Raw genomic sequence first — 22,991 nt, forward strand, 5'->3', positions numbered from 1 at the left:
TCAACCCATCTTTCTGTTGCTATTTTTCTATATTCTCGTTTTCTCTAACCAAGGATCGAGATGAAGTAGTCGTGAAACTCTCATTCAGTCAATCCAGACCAGCAAAATGTAGTATCAACAATCCATTATTATAGTCTATTTATCAAATTATGCTAAAACCGTACTCCTTAATTTGTGGAAATTGGGTGCATGAGAGTCAAATTTTTTGCTCCATATATATCCATCTTTTTTATTTTTCTTGTGCCGTTTTTGTTTGATTTGGGATGACTCTTGGGGGCTCTCACCCATTGATTAATCTAACATCTTGTAACCACTTAGTTTACAAGAATCAAAGAAAAGAAAACTCTGAAATGACACTTCTTGGGTTTTCCTTAATCGCTACCACCAAAAATCAAAGAAAAAGAACAACAAATTAAACGTGTAAAAAATATCGATCACAAGCTAGTCACGTGCGTATATACATACCTCATGATTCACGCAGCCTTATAAATATAAGGGTGCGGCTACTACGCCGCTCCAACTTGATTGCTAGGTGGTATGTCCATTGTAAAAGTTTTTTTTTTCATATTTTTTTAACATATTTAAATATATCTAAAAAATAAAAAAATACATTAATATATTTAAAAACACTTCTTTAATTATTAAGTTAAAAAAAAATGACTAGCGAAATAGAGATGTCAAAATAAATGAGCATAATAGTGTTTTCGTAAATATAATATCCAATGAAATCGGTAGGAAAAACATGTACGTAAGCGAATAAGCTGACTCAGAAATTGCTAGCTATCTGACTCAGAAATTAAGCTGAGCATTTTGTCCCACTCCCTCCAACTTTGTCGTAGTTATACCAAAAGATAGCATTTATTTATTTATTACATTCGTTATTTAACACATATATAAGAAGTTTAAATATTATATATTATATAAAAATGTCATAAAAATTAAGATATAAAAATAATTTGTAATACATATTATATTAATTATATATTTGATGACGTTTGCAATTGTAAGAATTTTTTTTTTTTTTAAATATGACGGTATTCAAAAGTTATTGATAACTCTCACTTATAGAATTTTATACAAGAGGAAAGTTGTATTTCATAAAATCTACTTGAAAATTATTAAAGCAACAATAAGTATTTCATAAACAACAATTGTATGAAGTTATTGCTAAGTTTTTAAATGAAATGTTATTGAAGAAGGTTGGAATTAATAGTCCCGTTTGGATACTGAGATGATAACATCATCTCATCTCATTTTATCTAATAATCTCATTACTATTTACAAATCATTTCAATTCATTTCATCTCATCTTACTGTCTAAACGAGTCTAATTAAATGGCGATTAATTTATCTTTTAAATATGATTTGGATCGATATATAGAAGGGAAGAAGCTAGAAAAACACCATTTTCTATCGCCCGTAGTGGTTTGGAGTTGGACCAAACTTTGTCAATGGATTAATGCTGACCAACGTATAACACCTGTTCCAATGAAGAGTCTCTCGAATATGCCGTAAGCATATTATGTTTATGTGCTTCCTAGAAAACACATGGGTTGCTGCTGGTCCTGGTGTCACTTTTAATCTGAGTCAGTTTCCACTAAAATATATATAATACACATCAGAAGAAAATCTGATCTAGATCACGAAGTTTGATCTCTTTGCCTCGAGATTTTAGAATGATCTATATTTATCTTTATGCAGCACAAAGATTATTCATTGTTTGTCTAATAAAAACACGATAAAAAATGCATACATAGATTTAAAATAGGAAATTATATTTGTATTTAAAATTTTTATTTACATAATGATACGTGCTGATGTGTAATTAATTATTGATCAAATGATGAAAAATATGAAATTTAAAATTTAATAATTTAATTTAAAAATAAAATTAATAAAATAAATTTTGTATGTAAAATTATAAGTAAAATTGTAAATACATATATTATCACTCTAATTTAAAAGGAAAATGATAGGGAGCGCCTTTTAGGCTCCTATTAAGTTTTTCCGATTGTTTTTTTATTTTGTTTTTAGTAATCTTTGTTTTTTTTTCACATTATTTTTTTAACACTTTTAAATTTTTTTAAAAAAGAAAAAAATTCACAGTATTATTAAACAATATTTTCTTAATCACTAAGTCAAAAAAATAAACTTAAAAAGAAAAAAGCTATCGGAAAACTAATCGGGAGCATTTCCCAATTTAAAATATTCAAAAATTTTGATAGACAACATTAAATATTATTATAAGATTCACACGTTGTATCTTTTTTTTTTTTTTTAAATATATGTAGCTGTTATTATTTTTTTTTTCCAATACATGAAAGCATGATCTATGATCCAATCGAGGCACAAATATGAATTTGATAAGGCCGATTACATACATTTCATACAAAATATTAGCTTTAGGCTTTAGGTTTAATTCAATCCAACTCGTGAGGAACAACAGAAAATTAAACACTTTTATGAAGTCATTCGGCATTGACATTTTGCTTTTTTTTTTCTTTTTTTCATTCGACACTTTAAATAAAATCATTTCATTATTATTCACAGAATTATGAAATATTTTACATATTTAAAGGATCCATCAAGCTCCGTTTGGATAGTAAAAGTGTTTTATTTCATCTCATCTCATCTCATCTCATCATTATAATTTTATCAAATTTCTACATAAAATATAATAAATAATTTAATTTTTTTAAATTATAAAATAATAATAATATTAAAAAAATAATATTCTAATAATATCTAAATAATCGCTAGTTTCAACTTAGGTGTTAGTTTTCAAAGTAGGAAAACAAATTCCAAAGACATAGGAAATCATTTTCATAGTCGTATTCAAGGGGTAGAAAAAAAGGGTTTGCAGGATTTATCGCATTTTAGATAGTTAAGTTGCCTTGGAGTGTGGTACAAGTAAACCGTATATAGATGCTGTGTGGAGCTATCTAGGTGTGTAATTTTCACGAGATTATTATAGAATAGAATAATGGATGGTCCATATGCTTATTTAAATGTTTGTCCTATTTAATTTGCAGTTGGCAATGAGTTTGGACTTCTTGTTTCGGCCTTTGGGTCCTACGTACCTCCTTTTCTTCATAAGCATCAGCATCAGCATCTAAAGGAAAATTTGAGTTTGAACATTTGTTCTAATTTATTACCTGATAAACGAGGCCGATGTTGATTGGCTGAAAAAGATTTATGAAATCAATCCTTATCAAATTAAGGGCTGGTTTGGATAGTGAGAAGAGATGATTTTAGATGAGTTGAATAAAATATTATTTATTATTATTATTATTTTGAGATTTTAAAAAGTTGAATTGTTTATTATATTTTACGTGAAAATTTGAAAAAATTGTAATGATAAGATAAGATAAGATGAGATGATTTATATATCCAAACGAGCTCTAAAATTAACAAAAGAGTAGTACTACATGTATTTACTTTTACTTATAATACTCATTTTGTTAGTTTTCTTTTGAAATCTAAATTTTGAATTTTAAATTGTATACTTTTTATCATATAAATAACTGATAAGTGGACAAGTAAATTTTTTATAAGTTTTTCTTTTAATTACGTTTAGCATTTTCTTACCAAAAAAAAAAAAAAAATAGTTGAAAAACAGTCATGTATTGTAGTTGAGCAAGATAAATTTAGACAGATTTTAAGTCACCTCGGTTGCAAGCCCATAAGCCCACTCTTATAGGGCAGTGTATAGAATATGGGCTTTGATTTAATTTTAGTCCAGTGTAGTTGGAAGATGAAATAGCCAGTCTGTTCGGTATATCTCTCTGTCGATGCCAAAGGGAGGACCTAACTTCATTTGTCTTCTCCTCTCTAGTTTTCTCATTTTCTTTTTCATTTTTTTTTTGTGTTTTTTCAAGGCTAATTATGGAGGAAGGCTGATCTATTGCTCTCCGAGATCCAACGATTACCACGCACCTCCACAAGCTTTCCAAGGAGCCGATCCTTCAGACGGGCCAAGAATTTTGCTGAACGAAATAGCGCGTAAGCCACACGCGTAGTCCAAAGGATGCACGTGAAACCCACACGCCACTACTAAGGATGCCCTTTTGACGCCGTGTGCGACTTTTCTGAGTTCAGGATCACCGGTTACTTCAGACCTGACCGACTGCCATATCTTTAGGGTGGCGTGTGACACTCACGCGCTATCACAGTCGCTGTTTTTGTAATTTATTTTCCTCCAATGTTGAAAATGCGGATATATATTTTTTCAAGATATAATACATTATTTTTTCATGTAGTTTTAATTTCTGTAATGTCTTTTATTTTAGGAAAAAAAAACAGTCTCTAAGACTTTTGTCCATAGAGTGTGTCATTTATTCTGTCTTAGACGAAGTATGTGGTTTGGTTAACTCTTTCTTGGATAGAGTTGTGCTGTCTCTTAAACTTTAGGTCTGTAGAGCTTTGTAACTTAGACTAGACCATGTCAGTGACAGTTGTGTACTGAAGAGTTATTAATGTTGTAGTTGGCTTGTAATGTATGTTTTAGGTCAAGTTTATAATATCTGTTATTAATAAATGCAATATGCTTTTCTCAAAAAAAAAAAAAAAACTTCATTTTGTCTTATAGCTATGGTGAATGTAAGGGTTTTCTCAAACGTTCAAAGTAACAAATTAGTAAAAGATTTTACATGGAATGAAATAATTATCATAGTAAGCACAAAACAGTATAAAGCTCCGTTTAGATGTTCAATGTATTTTAGATTATTTGTGAATAATAATGAGCTGTATATAAATAGTAATAAAGTAATTTGACAACAATTGTGTTGTCAAAATATAGGTTTAAAAGAAAAGAATAGGTACGTTTGAAAATCAAATCAAACTCAATTTATTATTACAATTTTTTTAAATTTTAACACAAAATATAATAAATAATTTAATTTTTTTAAATTTTAAAATAATAATAATATTAAAAAATAATAATTTATCATTTCAACTTAATTCAATTCAATTCAGTTCAATATCTAAATACGACCTAAATATAAGAATGAATAAGAATTCTTAACCCATTCCTTTAAAAAAATGGGTGGCCGGACCATCTTTGAAAAGCTCTTCCGGAGGTGGCCCATGTAAAGCCGTTTCCATTGGCCTTTTTCAACCTGCTGTTATAAACGGTAATTAATAGTATAATTAAAAACAGGACGGTAGATATTGGCGGGGACCTCAACAATTGCTTCAATCAGTTTCCACTTCCACGATGTTGTAGAAAAAAAAAATACCAAGAAAAAATGTTACTGGTTCGATCCTAAATCCCTGGAGACTGGAGTGGACCCCAAGATCTCAAGATACGATTGCCTGTAGATATGTTTTTATTTCGTCTTTGCCATTTCCCAAGTCAACTCGATCACAAAGAAACGAGCTTTTTTTCTCAACAGGCACCCACGTCCACAAGAACGCATGGCAATGGAGTCCCCATTCAAGGCTGACGTATTGAAGGGGAAGGTGGCGCTGTTGACAGGAGGAGGATCGGGAATTGGGTACGAGATATCGTATCAGCTGGGCATACACGGAGCCTCTATTGCCATCATGGGCCGCCGCCGGCACGTCCTTGAAAATGCCGTTGCCTCCCTTCAATCTCATGGAATTCCTGTATATTTTCTCTTACTTCTGCATTATATTCTTTAATCTCACTAGTCTGTAATGGGATTTTGCTCAAGTCAACTGAGTTTGTCTTGTATCTTTCATTGCAAACGTAAAGGATCAAATGCAAGTACGTTTTAATGCGTCCTTAACATGCGTTGTTCGCCCACTTTGTGATTGCTTAAATTTCTCTGTTGAGTAACTTTAATATGGTATTGGGGCCTGGTTCGAATCCTATGATCCTGCTTTGGTGGTTTTCTCTGTTTTGCATTCGCAAGGCGCCTATATATTGTTTGGTTCACAGTTAATGTCTCAATGGCGAGTTTGCACACGAAAGAAGATTTCAGGTGTTTGACTCATAAAAAAAAAAAGGTTTCAAGTGTTTGTGCGTGTCAATTACGTGCTCGTCATACATTCTCAATTTTAGTCGTGAGAGGTGGTGTTAGAAAAGTCCCACCAATGGTTACATGCATACCCTTTGGCTCTCAATATAGCAGTTTTCAGCTTTAGTACTGGATGCTCATAATGGTTTCATTGCCTGGTTTTGGTATGTTCTTGGACACCAGCCTCAGGTTGGTTGGGCTCATCTATCTTGATGGGATTTCTTCAGTTTCTGTTAGGCCTACACATAAAAGGAGTGCCAGAAGAGTCCTACATGAGTTGGTATGGAGCATAATATGTCCACGTAATAATTGTTCCTCTCAACTTAATAGCTCGGGCTTTGGAGACAATATTCTTTTTGTTCTCTAGCCTGTAGAAATTTTACACCTGATTTCTGCTTAAAATATATTACAGTGTTACTAGTATGCTTCCATTTAGTTGGATGGTGATTTATGGTTTCATGACTACAGAGCTGAAACAAGTTTATCATTTTCGTTACAGGCTATTGGACTTGAGGGAGATGTTCGCCAAAGAGAAGATGCAATTAGAGTTCTGGAATCAACTATCAAGCATTTTGGCAAGCTTGACATTCTTGTGAATGCTGCAGCTGGCAATTTCCTTGTACCGGCAGAAGATCTATCCCCTAATGGCTTTCGAACAGGTTTTACCTTATATAAGAACATGTTGGACCCTTGTTAATATCCTAGAAGTTAAGCTAAGTTGCTTAAATTGATTTAAGTTGCCACTATTATAAAGCAGGTTGTGAACTTCGTAACAGACAATGAAAACTATTGTAACCTACTATTATAGAAACCATGCAGTCATTCAAAAACAGGGACAACTGTAGAACTTCTTTTGAGAAATAAGTCCAAGAATTGATATATGACATCTGTAAAACTGATTTATATCAAATTCCACACAAATGGATTTTCATACCAACTTCTGTCTGAACATGGTGGAAAAACACCATTTGATGATCCTTCTTGTAAATTGAGTCGATAATTGCAACCTATTTTTTATATCAAATGAAGCCCCTCTACAATAATTTTGTAATATCCTCACAGGATTCTCAGCTCATTGAATGGTCTTAGAGTTATGGTGAACGTTTCTTTGTTTTATTGTTTTCTGCAGTAATTGACATAGATTCTGTTGGTACTTTTACAATGTGCCACGAAGCACTTAAGTACCTCAAGAAAGGGGGACCAGGGAAAGACCATTTTGTTGGTGGAACAATCATAAACATAAGTGCAACATTGCATTATACAGCTACTTGGTATCAAATCCATGTATCTGCCGCTAAGGTTTGTACATTGAGGTTTGCGAGTTTGTTAATAATTTTACTTATGAATTGTATCCAATGACTTAACATCCTTTTCTTTTTATCAGGCAGCTGTTGATAGCATTACAAGAAGTTTGGCATTAGAATGGGGGACAGATTACAACATCAGAGTCAATGGGATTGCACCAGGACCCATCAAAGACACTCCTGGCTTTAGTAAACTTGCACCTGAGGAAATAAGAAGCAAAAAAAGTGAGAACGTACTTTTATTGAAACTGGGAGAGAAATGGGATATTGCTATGGCTGCTCTTTATCTTGCATCCGATGCGGGTTAGTAATCTAACTTACTAAATAATGCCATCCTCTCTCTCTCTCTCTCTCTCTATTTTTCTTCCTTTTTCCCTCTATTTGATGTGTGATTATGTATATGTTGATGTACATGTATACTCTTCTTTTTAAAAGTAAAGTAGTGTCATGTTCGCATAGAAGGTTATGGAATTATATCCTATTTATAAAACTTCCGGACTGAAAAGCTGGTGCAACCGTCTAAAACAATCTTAAGGATCATAAGAGTCTTACTGATGAGCTAGTTCTTTCTATTGTAATAGTAGTTCAATTAACACGTATACCTTCAACTAGAATTGAGATTGGACTACATACCTGATTATAATTTATAGCATATCCCTAAATAACTGCTTCACAATCTGCTCAATCTAATCATACCGCTTTCATGTATCACAATCTCTTCCTCTCAAAATTGCTAACATCTTCATCTGGATCCATATTATGTTCCAGTGCCCTTGTGTCATACCGGGTTATTAGATTGAATCTAATACCATTTGTGAAGCCTTAGCAATGTTTGCCCAATACAACAAAAGGACCAGCCAGTATTAGGGCTTCCTTGTAATCATTTATACATTACAGTTCTAAATAAACACCCAATATTGGATTAGCACTTACCCATATAACTCTTTATTGCCACGACCAAGAGTAGTGCTAACCATGTCCATACTATGCATCAAAAGACTAGTCACTGTCGAGACTCCTTGCAATCACTTATATAGCTACAATGTAGGAATAAGGCATACCTATGCAATATACTCACACGATCCAGTCCACCACAGAGCCTTGGGTATTGCCATCTCTCCCACCCAGGTCTTTAATGGAGTTGATAACTTGATTGACAATGTTGAATGAAGAGCAGAATACAGAGTCCTCTCAAACAGTTATACGATCCTAGTGTATTCCATGCATTAAGTACCAATAAATTTATTAACTCTTGAATCTATATTTTTAAACCCAATATTAAATGTAAAGGTTTCTAAAGATTGTTCCTTGAGCTGATTTAGCAAGTTTACCAGGTTTCCACATTTAAAAAATAAAAAATAAAGACATTTTCTCTGCCATTATCACCTAGTACGTGTAAAGAGATTTGCTTGTGGAATTGGGTAGCGATATTATCTCTTGGGTATAGGTATGTTGATTGTGATGGATCTCTTTGTAACTTCTTATGGAGGTATGAAATGTCTAGATAAACCCAGTTGGAACTCTACGTTCATCCATAGATAGAGGTTGTTACCTCCTTTTTGAAATCCTTACCCCAGGCTTCAAGAATTCTGTGAAGTGTTTGAAAGGTCTAGTTCCAATGAGGATGGATTGTTTACTAGTCTCAATTGCTCGGAGCAGAAACCAGGAACAGAATATACAGATTAGTGATATTGATGATTTATACATCGGTGTTGTTCTTACTCTTTCTGCAATGTATTTTCCACTTCTATGTGGCTACTAGTTATTTACTGATATATTTTTTTTTAAAAGGAGGACAATTTTATTGCAATATCCTACTAAGGTGGAGGAACTACCATTTACACCAAAAATAAACAATGAAATTACACGCGTAAATAAGGAAGTTCCCAACAATCAGTGCACAAAAGACCACGTAACTTTCCGATTCCAATATCTGATCTAGAAAATACCCAACTATTGTTTTTAGCACCCTCCTTGGTGTTGAGATATTGAACTTTTCCAATCTGCAAAAACACGTTTTTACGTTCTTGAGCTAGAACTGCATGTATGCTGGGCTAAAGATTTTCGGGTATTTATAAATGTTTTATTTAAATCATTCTTACGTCAAACTGTAAGGGATGTCAAGAATTGAATCACGTGATGCAAAGCGTTCCAGATGTCCATGAATTGAATCCTGTTATTATCCTAGGTAAGAATTTAGATAGGAAAATACTCTAATCACAAAGTAATTGCACAAAAGTAATCTCACAAACTGACATAGTTTGATGTGATTCATCAGATTGTAAAGTTACTTTTATTATAAGTAGATCTAATGGATCAGATGAAGCCACATCAGTTTGTAAGATTTTTTTATGTAATTCCTTTATAAATGTAGCATTCCGTGCTATTGAAACGTTGCCAAAAGACTACGAACGGTTTTAGACGTGCCTTATCTGCAATTTATATGTGTATTTTCTGAATTCAAATCTGACTGTTATTGGTAATGCATATAGATGCCATGCTGTTTTTTCTTGAAATCTAGAAACTACTCCATTCTGTTTTCTTAGATTTCGGATTTCTCTCTCTCTCTCTATATATATATATGTATGCAAACGATAGTACTTGATATTTTCAAAAATGACATCATGGACACATTCAATTGCGATAAAGATAATTGTACGTAAAGACTCCATTCCAGAAAACAGTTGATGCTTCCATAAACTACGGAAAATGTTGAGATTTTGGACAAAGCTAGGACGAAAATTCCTCTCATTTTTCTTTCATTTTCTTTTGTTTTTTTCCCTGATGTTGCCATTCACTGCGAGTATTATGGTCTTGTGCTTTTAGGAAAATACATTAATGGAACAACCCTAGTGGTTGATGGAGGAGACTGGCTGAGCCATTCCCGCAAACTGCCCAAAGAAGCAGTGAAACAGTACTCTCGGGCAGTGGAAAGGAGGTCTAGAGCTGCACCAGTTGGGATCCCTAAGAGCAAGCTGTAACAGCTTATGTAGTTATCATTTCAGCAAACGGAGATGTGAACAGTAATAAACAGTGTCAAAAGCTTCGGCGTCAGCCCGAGATTTCACAATAAATTCCCATGCTTGTATCAAAACTCAACTCAAAAGTACTTATAAAAAAAAGTAAATACTTAAGTCACAGAGTGATTACATCAAAACAATTTCACAAATTGATAGGGCTTGATGTGATTCGTTAGATTGTAAAGTTATTTTTATTATAAATTAGATCTAACATATCAGATAAGACCATGTTAGTTTGTAGGTTATTTTGTGTAATTCCTTTGTGGATGTAAAAAACTAAAAAAAAGCTCAAGACATGAATGTAATTCTCTCGTTTATAACATGAAGTATTATTTTGTTCTGCCATATGTGTCAATGGATGCAATTCAATTTTCCAATCAAAAACTATTGTAGTCTGTAGATAATCGTGGAGTCTAAAACAACAATAACAACAAATTTCCAAATCCATCACAATGTATAGCCTAAATTACTCTCCCTGATCAATGATAATTGATCACAACATATCTCCAAGAGTGTCTCAAACAATATAAAGAGAGAAAATCCAATGAACAGATCTTTGTGTTAGCAGATTTAGCTTTGAACTTCACCAGGCAAACATCACAGCAACAATAAAGTGGAATCCATGTAAAGAAGATAAGAACCATTGAAGTAATAAACATCAAAAACTATTTTAGAACCAGAATAGTAGGTAAGAAAAGAGAGAAAACTATATTTATGATATATGCGGCAGGAAAGTGAACTCGTCTCACCACAAGGATCAGACCCTTCCCCCCCTTTGATCACAGAAAAATACCTTATTTAGAGAACGTATATATAGAACACAAAGATATGCATCGTATTAGAGTTTCCAAAGTCCATCACAGTTTCCAAACCGCACCTAAAGCTCTCCCGCCGGTCCCGGAAATGATCCAAAACTGATCAATCCAAAACAACTTGTTTCGATAGAGAACCTATCTTATTTCATCATTACAAATTTTTTAAATTTTCTCATAAAATATAATAAATAATTCAATTTTTTCAACTCCTAAAATAATAATAATAATATTAAAAAATAATATTTAATAATAATTTATTCAACTCATCTAAAATCATCTCATCTCATCTCATCTCATCTCAACATCCAAACGTTTTAAGACTCACTCAAATAGCTAGTTGTTGGAAGTTGGTATCAAACAACAAAGGTACTATATATTTTGACAGTAAATTTGCACCGTATCAAAAGGTTACATGTAATTGTGGAGTGTATAAATATTATATAATCATTTATAAAAAGAGTGAGAATTACTATTAAATTTTTTTTATATAAATTTCATATTTATTTATTTTATTCAAAATAATTACACGATACTTTTACATAGATAACTATCATTTCTATTTACTTTAATACCCATTCGTGTGACCACAAATATAAAATTTATAAAGTTCATATAATTTCGTGCTCATAAACTCACACGCGAATTCATCTCTGTCAGGTTGCTCAACCCCATCTCAGATTTCCAAATTCTCCATCTGAATGCTGCTCTTCAGAGATACTCCCCGAGATGATCATGCAAAGCGTTCTTATCAATCCCCTGATGATGATAGCTCTTGCAAACATAGTAAAACACGCTCTGTACCAACAACCCCACCAAATTCACAACCACGACAACACGCACCAAGAACCCACCCACCACAATCCTCACAAAAACCCCATAATTGTTCCCTCCGTGCACCACCACCGAGTCAAACACGACGTCAATAACCAAGCAGGTCGCCAAATATAGGAAAAGGAGCGCGAAGGCATGACGGGTCTTCCCCTCCAGCAATTCGCGGCTCTTCTTCACTGCGGCTAAACCGTGTACCGGTTCCAGCACCGAAACCACGCTGGCCACTTGCCACAAGGCGCTGAAATAGAAATCAGCAACAAGAAAGAGCACGATGATGGCCACCAAAGAGAGAAACAGCAAAAGGCAGCCACGGGCATCAGTCGCTATTATCCCCAAGAAAGTAAGGAGCACAAAATTGTAGCAAACATCAAATGAGCAAGACAGGAAAATGTTACGAACAAGGGCTTGAAGACCTTGGGAATGGCAGACATTGTGGAGGAGAAGGAGACGGGCTTCGAGGAATAGAGGGAGGCAACAGTGAAGACAACGGCGGCGGTGGAGACAAGGGTGAAGGCACAGATGAAGATGACGTAGAAGAACGGTAAGAGTAGGAAGATGGTCGATGCATGGCTGGTCTGGGACGGGTCAGCTTGTGGGTAGGTCTTGAGGTGAGCTAAGAGTGAGTGGGTGAAGAGAGAGTCAGCTAGGTTGGCAAAGGAGAGAGGGAAGATAAGGGTCAGGGTGATGAGGTAGAAGGTCTTTGGGCAATGTTTTGGGATGGCGACCGCTTCTCTGAGGATATCTGAGAGTTTTAGGAATTGGAGCTCTTCTGGGGCTAGATCCATAGTTTGGTGGATACATGCTAAGAGCACTCCAATGGATTGTTTATTTATCTTTTAAAATATATTATCAAAATTTATTTTTTCTATTTTACATATTAACTTTTACAATATATCATTCATCAATTTATTTATTTTTTCTCTATATCATTTAAATATTCTTTTTAAATATTTCATTTCTATCAATAAATTTACAATATCCATATATTTTTTTATATTTGCAATTTATTTTTATATACAATGTAAAATAATTCAGTCTTATACAAGTAAAACAAAAATATATAAGTCAATAAAAATTAAAAATAAAATCAAATATGAAAAAATTAGTTTAAAAATAATTTCAAGATATTTTTTAGAAGAAAATGAAATATATGTGTTTTAAATGATAAACAATAAAAAAAATTTGCTTACATGATAAAAATCAAAGTAAATAAAAATAGGGAGTAAATGAAATATCAACAATAAAAAAAATTTTACAGGATGAACAGTATCTATTACATGTAGTGGAGTACTGTAGCTAATTGTATTTTATAATTTATTTTATATATTCGGATGGAGCTTCTTTTTAAAAGAATTCTTTAAATTATTTATATTTTTTGTATAATACAAAAATAATTGAGAGTGCTCTTAAGGTCTGAGAATGGAACAGAGACAAAAAATGGAGGGATAGAGGTGTTGCCAGAAGAAATTTCAAGAGGCGAGGGGAGGGGGGAAAGAATGCTGGTACTGTTGAATCAGTGACGAGGAGGTCACATCTTCTTTAGAGCATCCCATCCGCATCCCTAAAACTAATCCCTAGTCAAATTATAGGAAAAAAAATGAAAAGCGAACAACATTCTCATCCCATGTAAACTAATCATCTACGTACGGTTTTCTAAATTAAGTTTTGATTTTAAGATATAATTTAGAGAGTAACTGTACACATCTTAAATTATTCTATTAAATGTAGTAGATTTTTTAAAGATAAATAAAATTTTTAAAAAAAATTATAAAAAATGTGATTTCTAATCAAAAGACTACATGTAATCGTAGAGTGCATAAATATTGTGCAATCGTTTTGAAAAAGAATAAGTTTTATTGTTTTATTATTTTTATATAGATTCCATATTTATTCATTTTTTTCAAAATAATTGTACGACGTTTATGCAAGTATGGCTAGAACTATCATTTCTCTTTACTTTAATATCCATTCCTATAACCGCAAATATAAAATTTATAAAGTTACATATAATTTAGTGCTCATGAACTCACACGCGAATTCATCTTTTTCAGGTTGCTCGCCCCCATCTCAGATTTCCAAATTCTCCATTTGAATGCTGCTCTTCAGAGATACTCCCCAAGATGATCATGCAAAACGTTCTTATCAATCCCCTGATGATGATAACTCTTGCAAACATAGTAAAACACGCTCTGTACCAACAACCCCACCAAATTCACAATCACCACAACACACACCAAGAACCCACCCACCACAATCCTCACATAAACCCCATAATTATTCCCTCCGTTCACCACCACCAAGCCAAACACGACCCCAATAACGAAGCACGTTGCCAAAATTAGGAAAACGAGCGTAAAGGCGTAACGAGTCTTCCCCTTCAGCAATTCACGGCTCTTCTTCACTGCGGCGAAACCGTGTACCGGTTCCAGCACCGACACCACGCTGGCCAGTTGCCACAAGGCGCTGATATAGACATCAACAACAAGAAAGAGCAAGAGGACGGCCACCGCAGAAAGAAAAAGCAAAAGGTTGCCACTGGTAGCAGTGGCTATTATCACCAAGAAAGTAAAGAGCACAAAATTGTAGGCCAGCAACAAAAGAGAAACACAGAAAAATGTTACGAATAAGCGCTTGAAGACCTTGGGAATGGCAGACATTGTGGAGGAGAAGGAGACGGGCTTCGAGGAATAGAGGGTGGCGACAGTGTAGACAACGGCGGCGGTGGAGACAAGGGAGAAGGCAGAAAGGAAGCTGAGGTAGAAGAACTGGAAGAGAAGGAGGAGGATCGTTTCATGGCTGGTCTGGGACGGGTCGGCTTTTGGGTAAGTCTGGAGGTGAGCTAAGAGTGAGTCGGCGAAGAGAGGCTGAGCTAGGCTGGCAAATGAGAGAGGGAAGATAACGGTCAGGGTGATGAGGTAGAAGGTATTTGGGCAATGTTTGGGGATGGCGACTGCTTCTCTGAGGATATCTGGGAGTTTTAGGAATTGGAGCTCTTCTGGGGCTAGATCCATAGTTTGGTGGAAACCAGGTAATGGGTCTTAGAATGGATCAGAGACAAAAATGGAGGGCAGGGAGAAAGGTGTTGCTAGAAGAAATTTCAAGAGGCGAGAGGAGGGAGAAACAAATGCTGGTACTGTTGAATGAGTGACGAGGAGGTCACGTCTTCTCTATAGCATCCCATCCGCATCCCTAAAACTAATCCTTCAACAAATTATAGGAAAAAAAGAATGAAAAGCGAATAGCATTCTCATCCCATTCCCTCTAAACTAATCATCTACGTACGGTTTTCTAAATTAAGTTTTGATTTTAAGATATAATTTAGAGAATAACTGTACACATCCTAAATTATTCTATTTTAATAGAATGTAGGATATTTTTTTAAAGATAAGTAAAATTTAAAAAAAAAATTATAAAAAGTGTGATTTCTAACCAAATTCTAAGAAATATTATAGGGAATGGATGAGAATGTTCTTAGAGTATTCTTATTGCATTGACTAAAGTTGAAGGATGATTAAAATTTAGATAATCTGTGTCAAAAATAATTTGAATTTCAACTACTGTACTTCATCAAATATAGCTAACCATAATTTATTCAATAAACATTAAAATACTATTTTCTCACTCTAAGCAAATAAATTAAATTAGTTATAATATAATTAACATTTAACATTTACAATATAATTAGAATATAATTATTATTAATATTTAATAATACTTTTTTAATATTAATTACGAAATGTGATAAAAATAAATTAAATAGATAAATTATTAAATTAATAATATTTTATTCTTTATAGAGAATAAATTGATAATCTAATATGGAGATTGAATTTAAATAGACTAGACAAATATAAATTCATGTAATATTATTTAAAATTTAAAAATAAATTTAACTAATCTAACGAAGATGCTCTTATAAGAGAATCTGAGACATTTATTGCTGGTTTGGGGCTGCTGTTTAATGTGGGCACGAGTGCGATGCGGGGTGTTGGGCTAACTTGCTTTGTTGTCTGAGGGCTCATTTGTTTTCAGAAATGAGATGAGATGAGATGAGATTAAAGTTAAAAAATTGAATAAAATATTATTAGAATATATTTTTTAATATTATTTTTATTTTGAGATTTGAAAAAATTAAATTATTTATTTTATTTTGTGTGAGGATTTGAAAAAGTTATAATAATGAAATGAGATGAAATGAGATAAGATGAGATGTTTCCTGAAAACAAACTAAGCCTGAATTCTTGCAATGCCTTTGAGTTTTGCTGCTCATAATTTTCATATAAAAAATGCTGAATACAACCTGCCAGTACAACCGGATAGTAATCGCCACATCAGATAAATAAAACGGTGTGTTTCGTTCTCAATTTTCTACACAGCAAGGAGATGAAAGTAAATTTGCTTTGTTCTTCCTTCCGTAAGCTTTCTTCCAAAATTTTTCGAAGTTTTTTTCCTTAAGCTTCCTTCTCGTAAGCAAATTCTAAGTTTCTTCCTTCCGTAAGTTTTTTTCTAAGTTTTTTCTTTAACTTCCTTTCCGTAAGCTTTTTGTAAGCAAATTCTAAGTTTTTTTTTTTTTTTGGTGTAAACTTTCTTCTTTCTTCCGTTCATCCCTTCTTCCTAACCCTAAGTCCCCATTGATGTAATTGCATCTAAAATTCATAGATTTAGAGCTGGTTCCATTGAAGCTATTGCAAAAGAATTTGTCGAAGTGGTGTATCGAGCTTGTTGGAATTCCTGATTTGTTGGAATTCCAGCTCTGACCATAATGCAATCATCTCTCTTTAACAAACGTTTGGTCGCTTCATTTAGACATTAAAAAAGCATTATTTTTCACAGCCTTCGCCCTTGGGTTTTTGCAACTAAAAAATAGGTAATTGCACATATGTTCTAGATCACAGATTATGCAGAAGCCAAGCTAGTTGTTGTGCTCTTGGCTACTAGAAGTATAGAGAAGAAAGCAGAGCGCGAGTAGGTTTATCTTCTTCCTTTCCATGGAATTGGATTTGGGCGTTTTTCTTCTCAAATGGCTTCTCCCTTTTCGTCGAAAAGCCCTCACGGAACCAGGTTGTAAAGTTTCTTTTTGAAATGCCCAACAAAAAATTTTTCTTCTTCCTTTCCACTAATATTATGTTTCTTCTGCTTTTCTTTTTAGTGCAAAATGCAATGGCTTCTCAAATGCAAAAAATTCCTTCAGCTTTCTTCTACTTCTTCTCAGTTTTCTTACTAGCTTTTCAAATGTGAAATGCAAAATATCAAACTCCGAGTTTCAATCGATAGCTTCTCTTTTTATTTTTCTATTTTTAATTTTCTGTCAGATGACATCAGCCGGTTACGCTGCAGTTGCACACGCCGATTGTATGTAACAATACTGTGTTCATATACTATATTATCACATTTTTTTATTTTTTTTATTTTTTTTAAATTTATTGAATTTTTCTACTCATTATTCATATGAAAAAAAAAGTATAGTGTATGAAAATGACGAATAAATTTTTTCTTTTTGAATTTGTTTTACTGTGATTTATATTTTTTAGTGCATTTATATTTATGTGATTGATTTATAAAGATAGTTAAAATATATTCGATCCATTAGCTGGTGTGGCTAAAGAATATTAAATCAAGTATGAAAAATAATATCAAATTGAAAAAATCTCAAATTCGAATTCGAATTCGAATGTTCTTAATTATTATCATATCGATAATGTGGAGGTCATGTATCTTTTACGTGAATTTACTTTTCCGATCATTCTTATTTATGTACGACGTACGTATTCGCACGGACTTTTGTTGTTTGTTTAAACAAAAGAAAATAGATTATTTTAAGCCAATTTAACCAAATAAATTATAAACAGATAATTATTTTAGCTCAATAATTTTCTTCATATTTATGGTTAATTTACTTCAAAATAGAGAAATTAATTATATATATATATCAACTTAATTGATTATTCTATAATCAAGTTTTCAATTTTCATAACAGTTAAAAATAATTAGAGTACTAAACGCACTCACTTGTTAAATTCTACATTTGAATTTCTAGAAAACTGACTAATTTTTAGTTTTAGGCAGTTGTACTATCAAATAAATGGATATTTTCATTTTTTTTAAAAAAAGTAAATGAATATATATATTTTGATCAGAAAGAAAATTAAGCTGTATTTAGATGTTAAACTGAGTTGAATTGAGATTATAAAATATTATTAGAATATTATTTTTTAATATTATTATTATTTTAGAATTTGAAAAAATTAATTTATTATATTTTATATTAAAATTTAAAAAAATTATAATGATAAATTGAGATGAATTAAGAAGAATTTATATATCACACAAGCCTTAATATTGCTTGGTACTGCGTGCACGTTCAAAAAGAATTAATAAAATTACCAGCTTGTACATTGATATGATTAGCTAGTGATATAAGTCAACTTTTAAAGCTAATTTTATAAAGAATTTTACTATACAACCTTCACCACATTTTATATTTTATATATCATATTTTTTTAAAAATTTTAAATTTTTTAATATTTTTTTTGAGTTTATTATTTTTAAATTATTTCAAATTTTTTATTCATTATTCATATAATAAATATTTGATAAAAGAAAAAAATAATAAAAATTAAAAAAAATATATAGAGTGTTAGAAGGTTGTGAAATATGCTTCTATAAATAAGCAGATTACTGCAAGCCGGCCTATTCCCTTCATAGTTTCAAACCCTCTCTCACTGACTCACACACTAGCTTGCAGTCAGTACTGTATGTTCATGAATGCTTCGAGCTGGACGACTATCCAGTACGCCTGAAATATTCGACAATATACAGATAAAACTAGCAGAAGTCTTAAAACTGGGTACGTATACTAGTAATCATAAATTGCTAGAAATGGAAAAAGGGTAAAATGATGACGAACCCCATGATATTTAATTTCTAATTTGTTCTTAATTTCTATATATAAATGGTTGATCTGGTCTAGCTAGTTATCCTAATTACAGCCGAGTGTTGTGCGTGTTTTCATTATTCTTTCTAATTTTTTTCAATTTGGTGGCTCTGGTTTAGTCATCAATTAAGGGTGAAAAGATGCCACATTTTAAATAGTGTATAATGAAAGTGGGATGAGAGAAAAATCATTCATGAAATAATTTTTCAAATTGATACTTACTACGCATGGATGTAGTGAAAGCTTAATACTGATTCTTAATGCGGAATTAAACACTTAAAAGAATCGAAAACTTAAATGTCTAGGAAAACGTACCTCCAGCCAATGATGTTTACTCACACTCTCTCACCGTTTCTCTCTATTTTGGCACTTTCAAAACTCTATTAATTCTATTTAGATGGTGTAAGACTAAATGAGATTAAGTAATTGAATTTGGGGACCAAACCAGAGTATTTATAACCAATCTTCTATCAAGCTTTCATTGGCTACTTGTCAGTTTTCGACAACTTCAATTGATCATGGGGAACGTTCCAACTATTCTATGAACATAGTGGAGATTCGGAGGGAAGTTGTGGACCACTTCAAGAACTCCTAAGAAAAACAGGAGCTTAAGACTCGTTCCTGCGGACGGTTCTCCATTAGAAACAGTCCATGGCCACGACCAGAGAGCTAACTCTCACTTGGTTTACACTTCTAATCTAATGTCTCATTTTAAACCCATCAATAATCTGTATTAAGTAATAAATACATGAATCATGGCGATAATTCCTCTAATGATGAGTATTACCTTCCATGTATTGCTATGTATTTATTTCTTAAATATTATCATTTATGTGGCAACAATTTCTTAATGAATAAACCCTATATTTATTCTTGGTCCAATATAGATGAATTTTCTCAAAATTAAATTAATGTGCACATAAATATGAGAAAAAATCACAATAACTAAGAATTTCATTAAAATAACATTGTCCATACAATGAAGAATTACGTAATGAAACCAAGTCTCATATTCACTACATGATCATTGAGTTTCAACGGTGGCATGCCCTTAGTCAAAGGATTAGCGATCATCAACTCAGTGCTGACGTGCTCAATGACCACTTTCTTTTCTTTAACATGTTCCTTTATGGCTAAATACTTAATGTTGATGTGTTTACTTCGACTCCAATTTTTGTTATTCTTATCCATAAAAATAGCAGTTGAATTGTTGCAATACATTCTCAATGGCCTAGAGATAGAATCCATAATTTTAAGTCAAAAAATGAAACTCTTAAATCATATACCATGTGAAGTAGCCTCAAAACAAGATACAAACTCGGCTTCCATAGTTGAAGTGGCAGTTAAGGTCTGCTTGGCACTCCTCCATGATACAGCTCCATTGGCTATCATAAAAATGTATCTTGATGTTGATTTGCACGAATCAACACAACCAGTAAAGTCAGAATCTGAGTAACCAATTACTTCCAGATTGTCCGTCCGTCTATACATAAGCACGTAGTCTTTGGTTCCTTGAAAGTACCTCATTACTTTCTTTACAGCTCTCTAGTGGTCCAAACCTGGATTACTCTGATATCGTCCCAACATTTTCACAATAAATGCAATGTCAGGTCTTGTGCAGACTTGAACATACATTAGGCTTCCGACAGCAAAAGCATATAGAATGTTCTTCATTTGTTCTCTTTCAAAGTCGTTCTTCATACATTAGTTCACATTGAACCTATCACCCTTTACAATGAGAATTACACTTGATAAACAATCTTTCATCCGAAATCTCTTTAAAATTTTATTAATATAGGTTTCCTGATATAGACTCAAGATGCATCGAAATTTGTTTCTATAGATCTTATGCTAATGACATAATATGTCTCACCCATATCTTTCATATCGAAATATTTAGAGATGAATTGTTTCACCTCATAAAGCAAACCCTTATCATAGATTGCTAGCAAAATGTCATCCACATATAGAACAAGAAAATAAATTTTACTCCCACTGACCTTCTGATATATACGTTGATCCATAATATTTTCTACAAAACTGAATGAAGAAATTACATTATAAAATTTCAAATACTATTGGCGGGATGCTTGTTTTAAACCGTATATAAATTTCTTGAGCTTGCAAACCAATTGCTCACCATTACTAAAGGAGAATCATTTAGGTTATTTTATGTAAACCTCATCATCTAGATTTCTATTGAGAAATATCGTTTTCACATCTATTTGTTGCAACTCCAAGTCAAAATGAGCTATTAATGCCAAAATAACGCCAAGGAATCTTTCTTAGATACAGGAGAGAAAGTCTCTATGTAATCCATTCTTTATTTCTAAGTGAATCCTTTAGCAACGAATCTTGGCTTATATTTCTCAATGTTGTCTAATAAGTATTTCTTTGTCTTAAAGACCTATTTACATCTAATGACTTTTACACCATTAGGTAATTCAACAAGATCTCAGACTCCGTTACTCTTCATAGAATTCATATATTCTTACATGACATTGTACTATAATTCTAATTCTTTGCAACTCATTGCTTGTGAAAAGGACTTAGGATCATTTTCAGCTCCTATGTTGTAGTTGGATTCTTGCAGATACGCAATATAATCATCAAGAATTCTTGATCTCTTTGATCTAATAGATATTCTTAATGTTATACCATCATCTTCTTGAGAAGTATGTGATTTAACTCATTGTTCAAAAGTTCTTGGCAACTCTTCAACTACCTGATTTGCTGGAATGTCGTCAGCAGCTTGTTTAACTTCAACGATTGGTTGTTCAACACCAGTTTGTACTTGAAGGGTGTTGTGAACAATAACCAATCTATCACTTGAGATAGAAGGTTGAGATTCTGAATGATCATTCTCAGAAATTATATTCTTGGTTTGATTGCTCCCACTATTCAAGTCATTTTTAAGAAATTTTACATTTCTTGATTTCACAATCCTAGGGTTGTAGATGGACAATAAAATCTGTAACCTTTAGACCTTTCAGCATATCCAATGAAATACCCATTAATGATCATTAGGTCCAGCTTTTTCTCTTGTGGATTATAAATTTTCACTTCAGACGGGTATCCCTAAATGCGCATATGCCGCAAACTCAGTTTTCAACATTTCCATAATTTAAATGGTGTTTTAGGAACAATCTTTGTTGGAACTCAGTTTAATATATACACTGTCGTCTTAAGTACTGCAGCCCTCAAGGATTTAGGAAGATTGGAGCTGCTAAACATACTTCGCACCATGTCCAATAATATTCAATTTCTTCTTTCTGCTACACCATTTTAGTCTGGTGAACCAGGCATGGTGTATTGGGCGATAATCTCATGCTCTTGAAGAAATTTTACAAATGGCCCCGTTGCTTGTCCATCCCCTGTGTATCTACCATAACATTCTCCACTTCTATTTAAACTCACGATTTTAATTTGCTTGTCGCATTGTTTCTCTACTTCAGCCTTAAAGATTTTAAAGACATCTAATGCTTCGTTCTTGTTATGAAGCATGTAGAGATACATATATCGTGAGTAATCATCTATAAAAGAGATGAAGTATCTCTGACCATGTGAGTCTATGTTTGGACTACATATATTAGTATGTATGATCTCTAATATGTCTGAACACCTATTGGCACATTTATTTGACTTGTTGGTCTGCTTTCCCTTTTATGTAGTCCACACAAGTCTCAAAATCAATAAAATCTAAAGTATTAAGTACCCATTCATTTACTAATCTTTTAATTCTTTCTATGGAGATATGACCTAATCTTCGGTGCCATCATTTAGAGGAATCCTCAATAATAACACATATTTTAGTGCCAGTGTGAACATGTATTGAATCATAAGTGGCATTGTTTTATAAATTAAGGTAGTAAAAACTATCAAACAAAGTATCATTCCCAACACAATCAGATTTATAAAATAAACTAAAAGATGTTTCTGAAAAATTAAAAGAATATTCAAAAGGTACAAGCTTTGAAACTGAAATCAAGTTTCTATAAAAGCTTGTAACATAAAAGGTCTTTTCTAACTCTAAAACAAAACCACTACTTAAAGTTAAATAGCATGTTCCTATAGTTTCTACATGCGAGCCTATCTTATTTCCTGAT

General features: G+C 32.7%; 2 protein-coding genes and 1 pseudogene across 2 annotated transcripts; 1 reads left to right on the forward strand and 2 right to left on the reverse strand.

Moving 5' to 3' along the window:
* The first annotated feature begins 5,262 nt into the window (after window positions 1–5,262).
* LOC121268588 (peroxisomal 2,4-dienoyl-CoA reductase [(3E)-enoyl-CoA-producing]-like) lies at window positions 5,263–10,425 on the forward strand. The gene is made up of 5 exons (XM_041172911.1): window positions 5,263–5,607; window positions 6,481–6,640; window positions 7,111–7,280; window positions 7,366–7,588; window positions 10,112–10,425. The coding sequence occupies exons 1-5, from the start codon at window positions 5,416–5,418 to the stop codon at window positions 10,264–10,266; spliced, it is 900 nt and encodes a 299-aa protein (XP_041028845.1). The 5' UTR covers window positions 5,263–5,415; the 3' UTR covers window positions 10,267–10,425.
* On the reverse strand, window positions 9,891–12,751 carry LOC121268587 (annotated as a pseudogene).
* A 1,171-nt stretch (window positions 12,752–13,922) lies between these two features.
* On the reverse strand, window positions 13,923–15,177 carry LOC121266778. Its single transcript, XM_041170590.1, has one exon. The coding sequence runs from the start codon at window positions 14,960–14,962 to the stop codon at window positions 14,054–14,056; it is 909 nt and encodes a 302-aa protein (XP_041026524.1). The 5' UTR covers window positions 14,963–15,177; the 3' UTR covers window positions 13,923–14,053.
* Window positions 15,178–22,991: the final 7,814 nt, after the last annotated feature.

The sequence above is a fragment of the Juglans microcarpa x Juglans regia genome, chromosome 5S, assembly GCF_004785595.1.
Source record: "Juglans microcarpa x Juglans regia isolate MS1-56 chromosome 5S, Jm3101_v1.0, whole genome shotgun sequence".
In the NCBI taxonomy this organism is placed as follows: domain Eukaryota; kingdom Viridiplantae; phylum Streptophyta; class Magnoliopsida; order Fagales; family Juglandaceae; genus Juglans; species Juglans microcarpa x Juglans regia.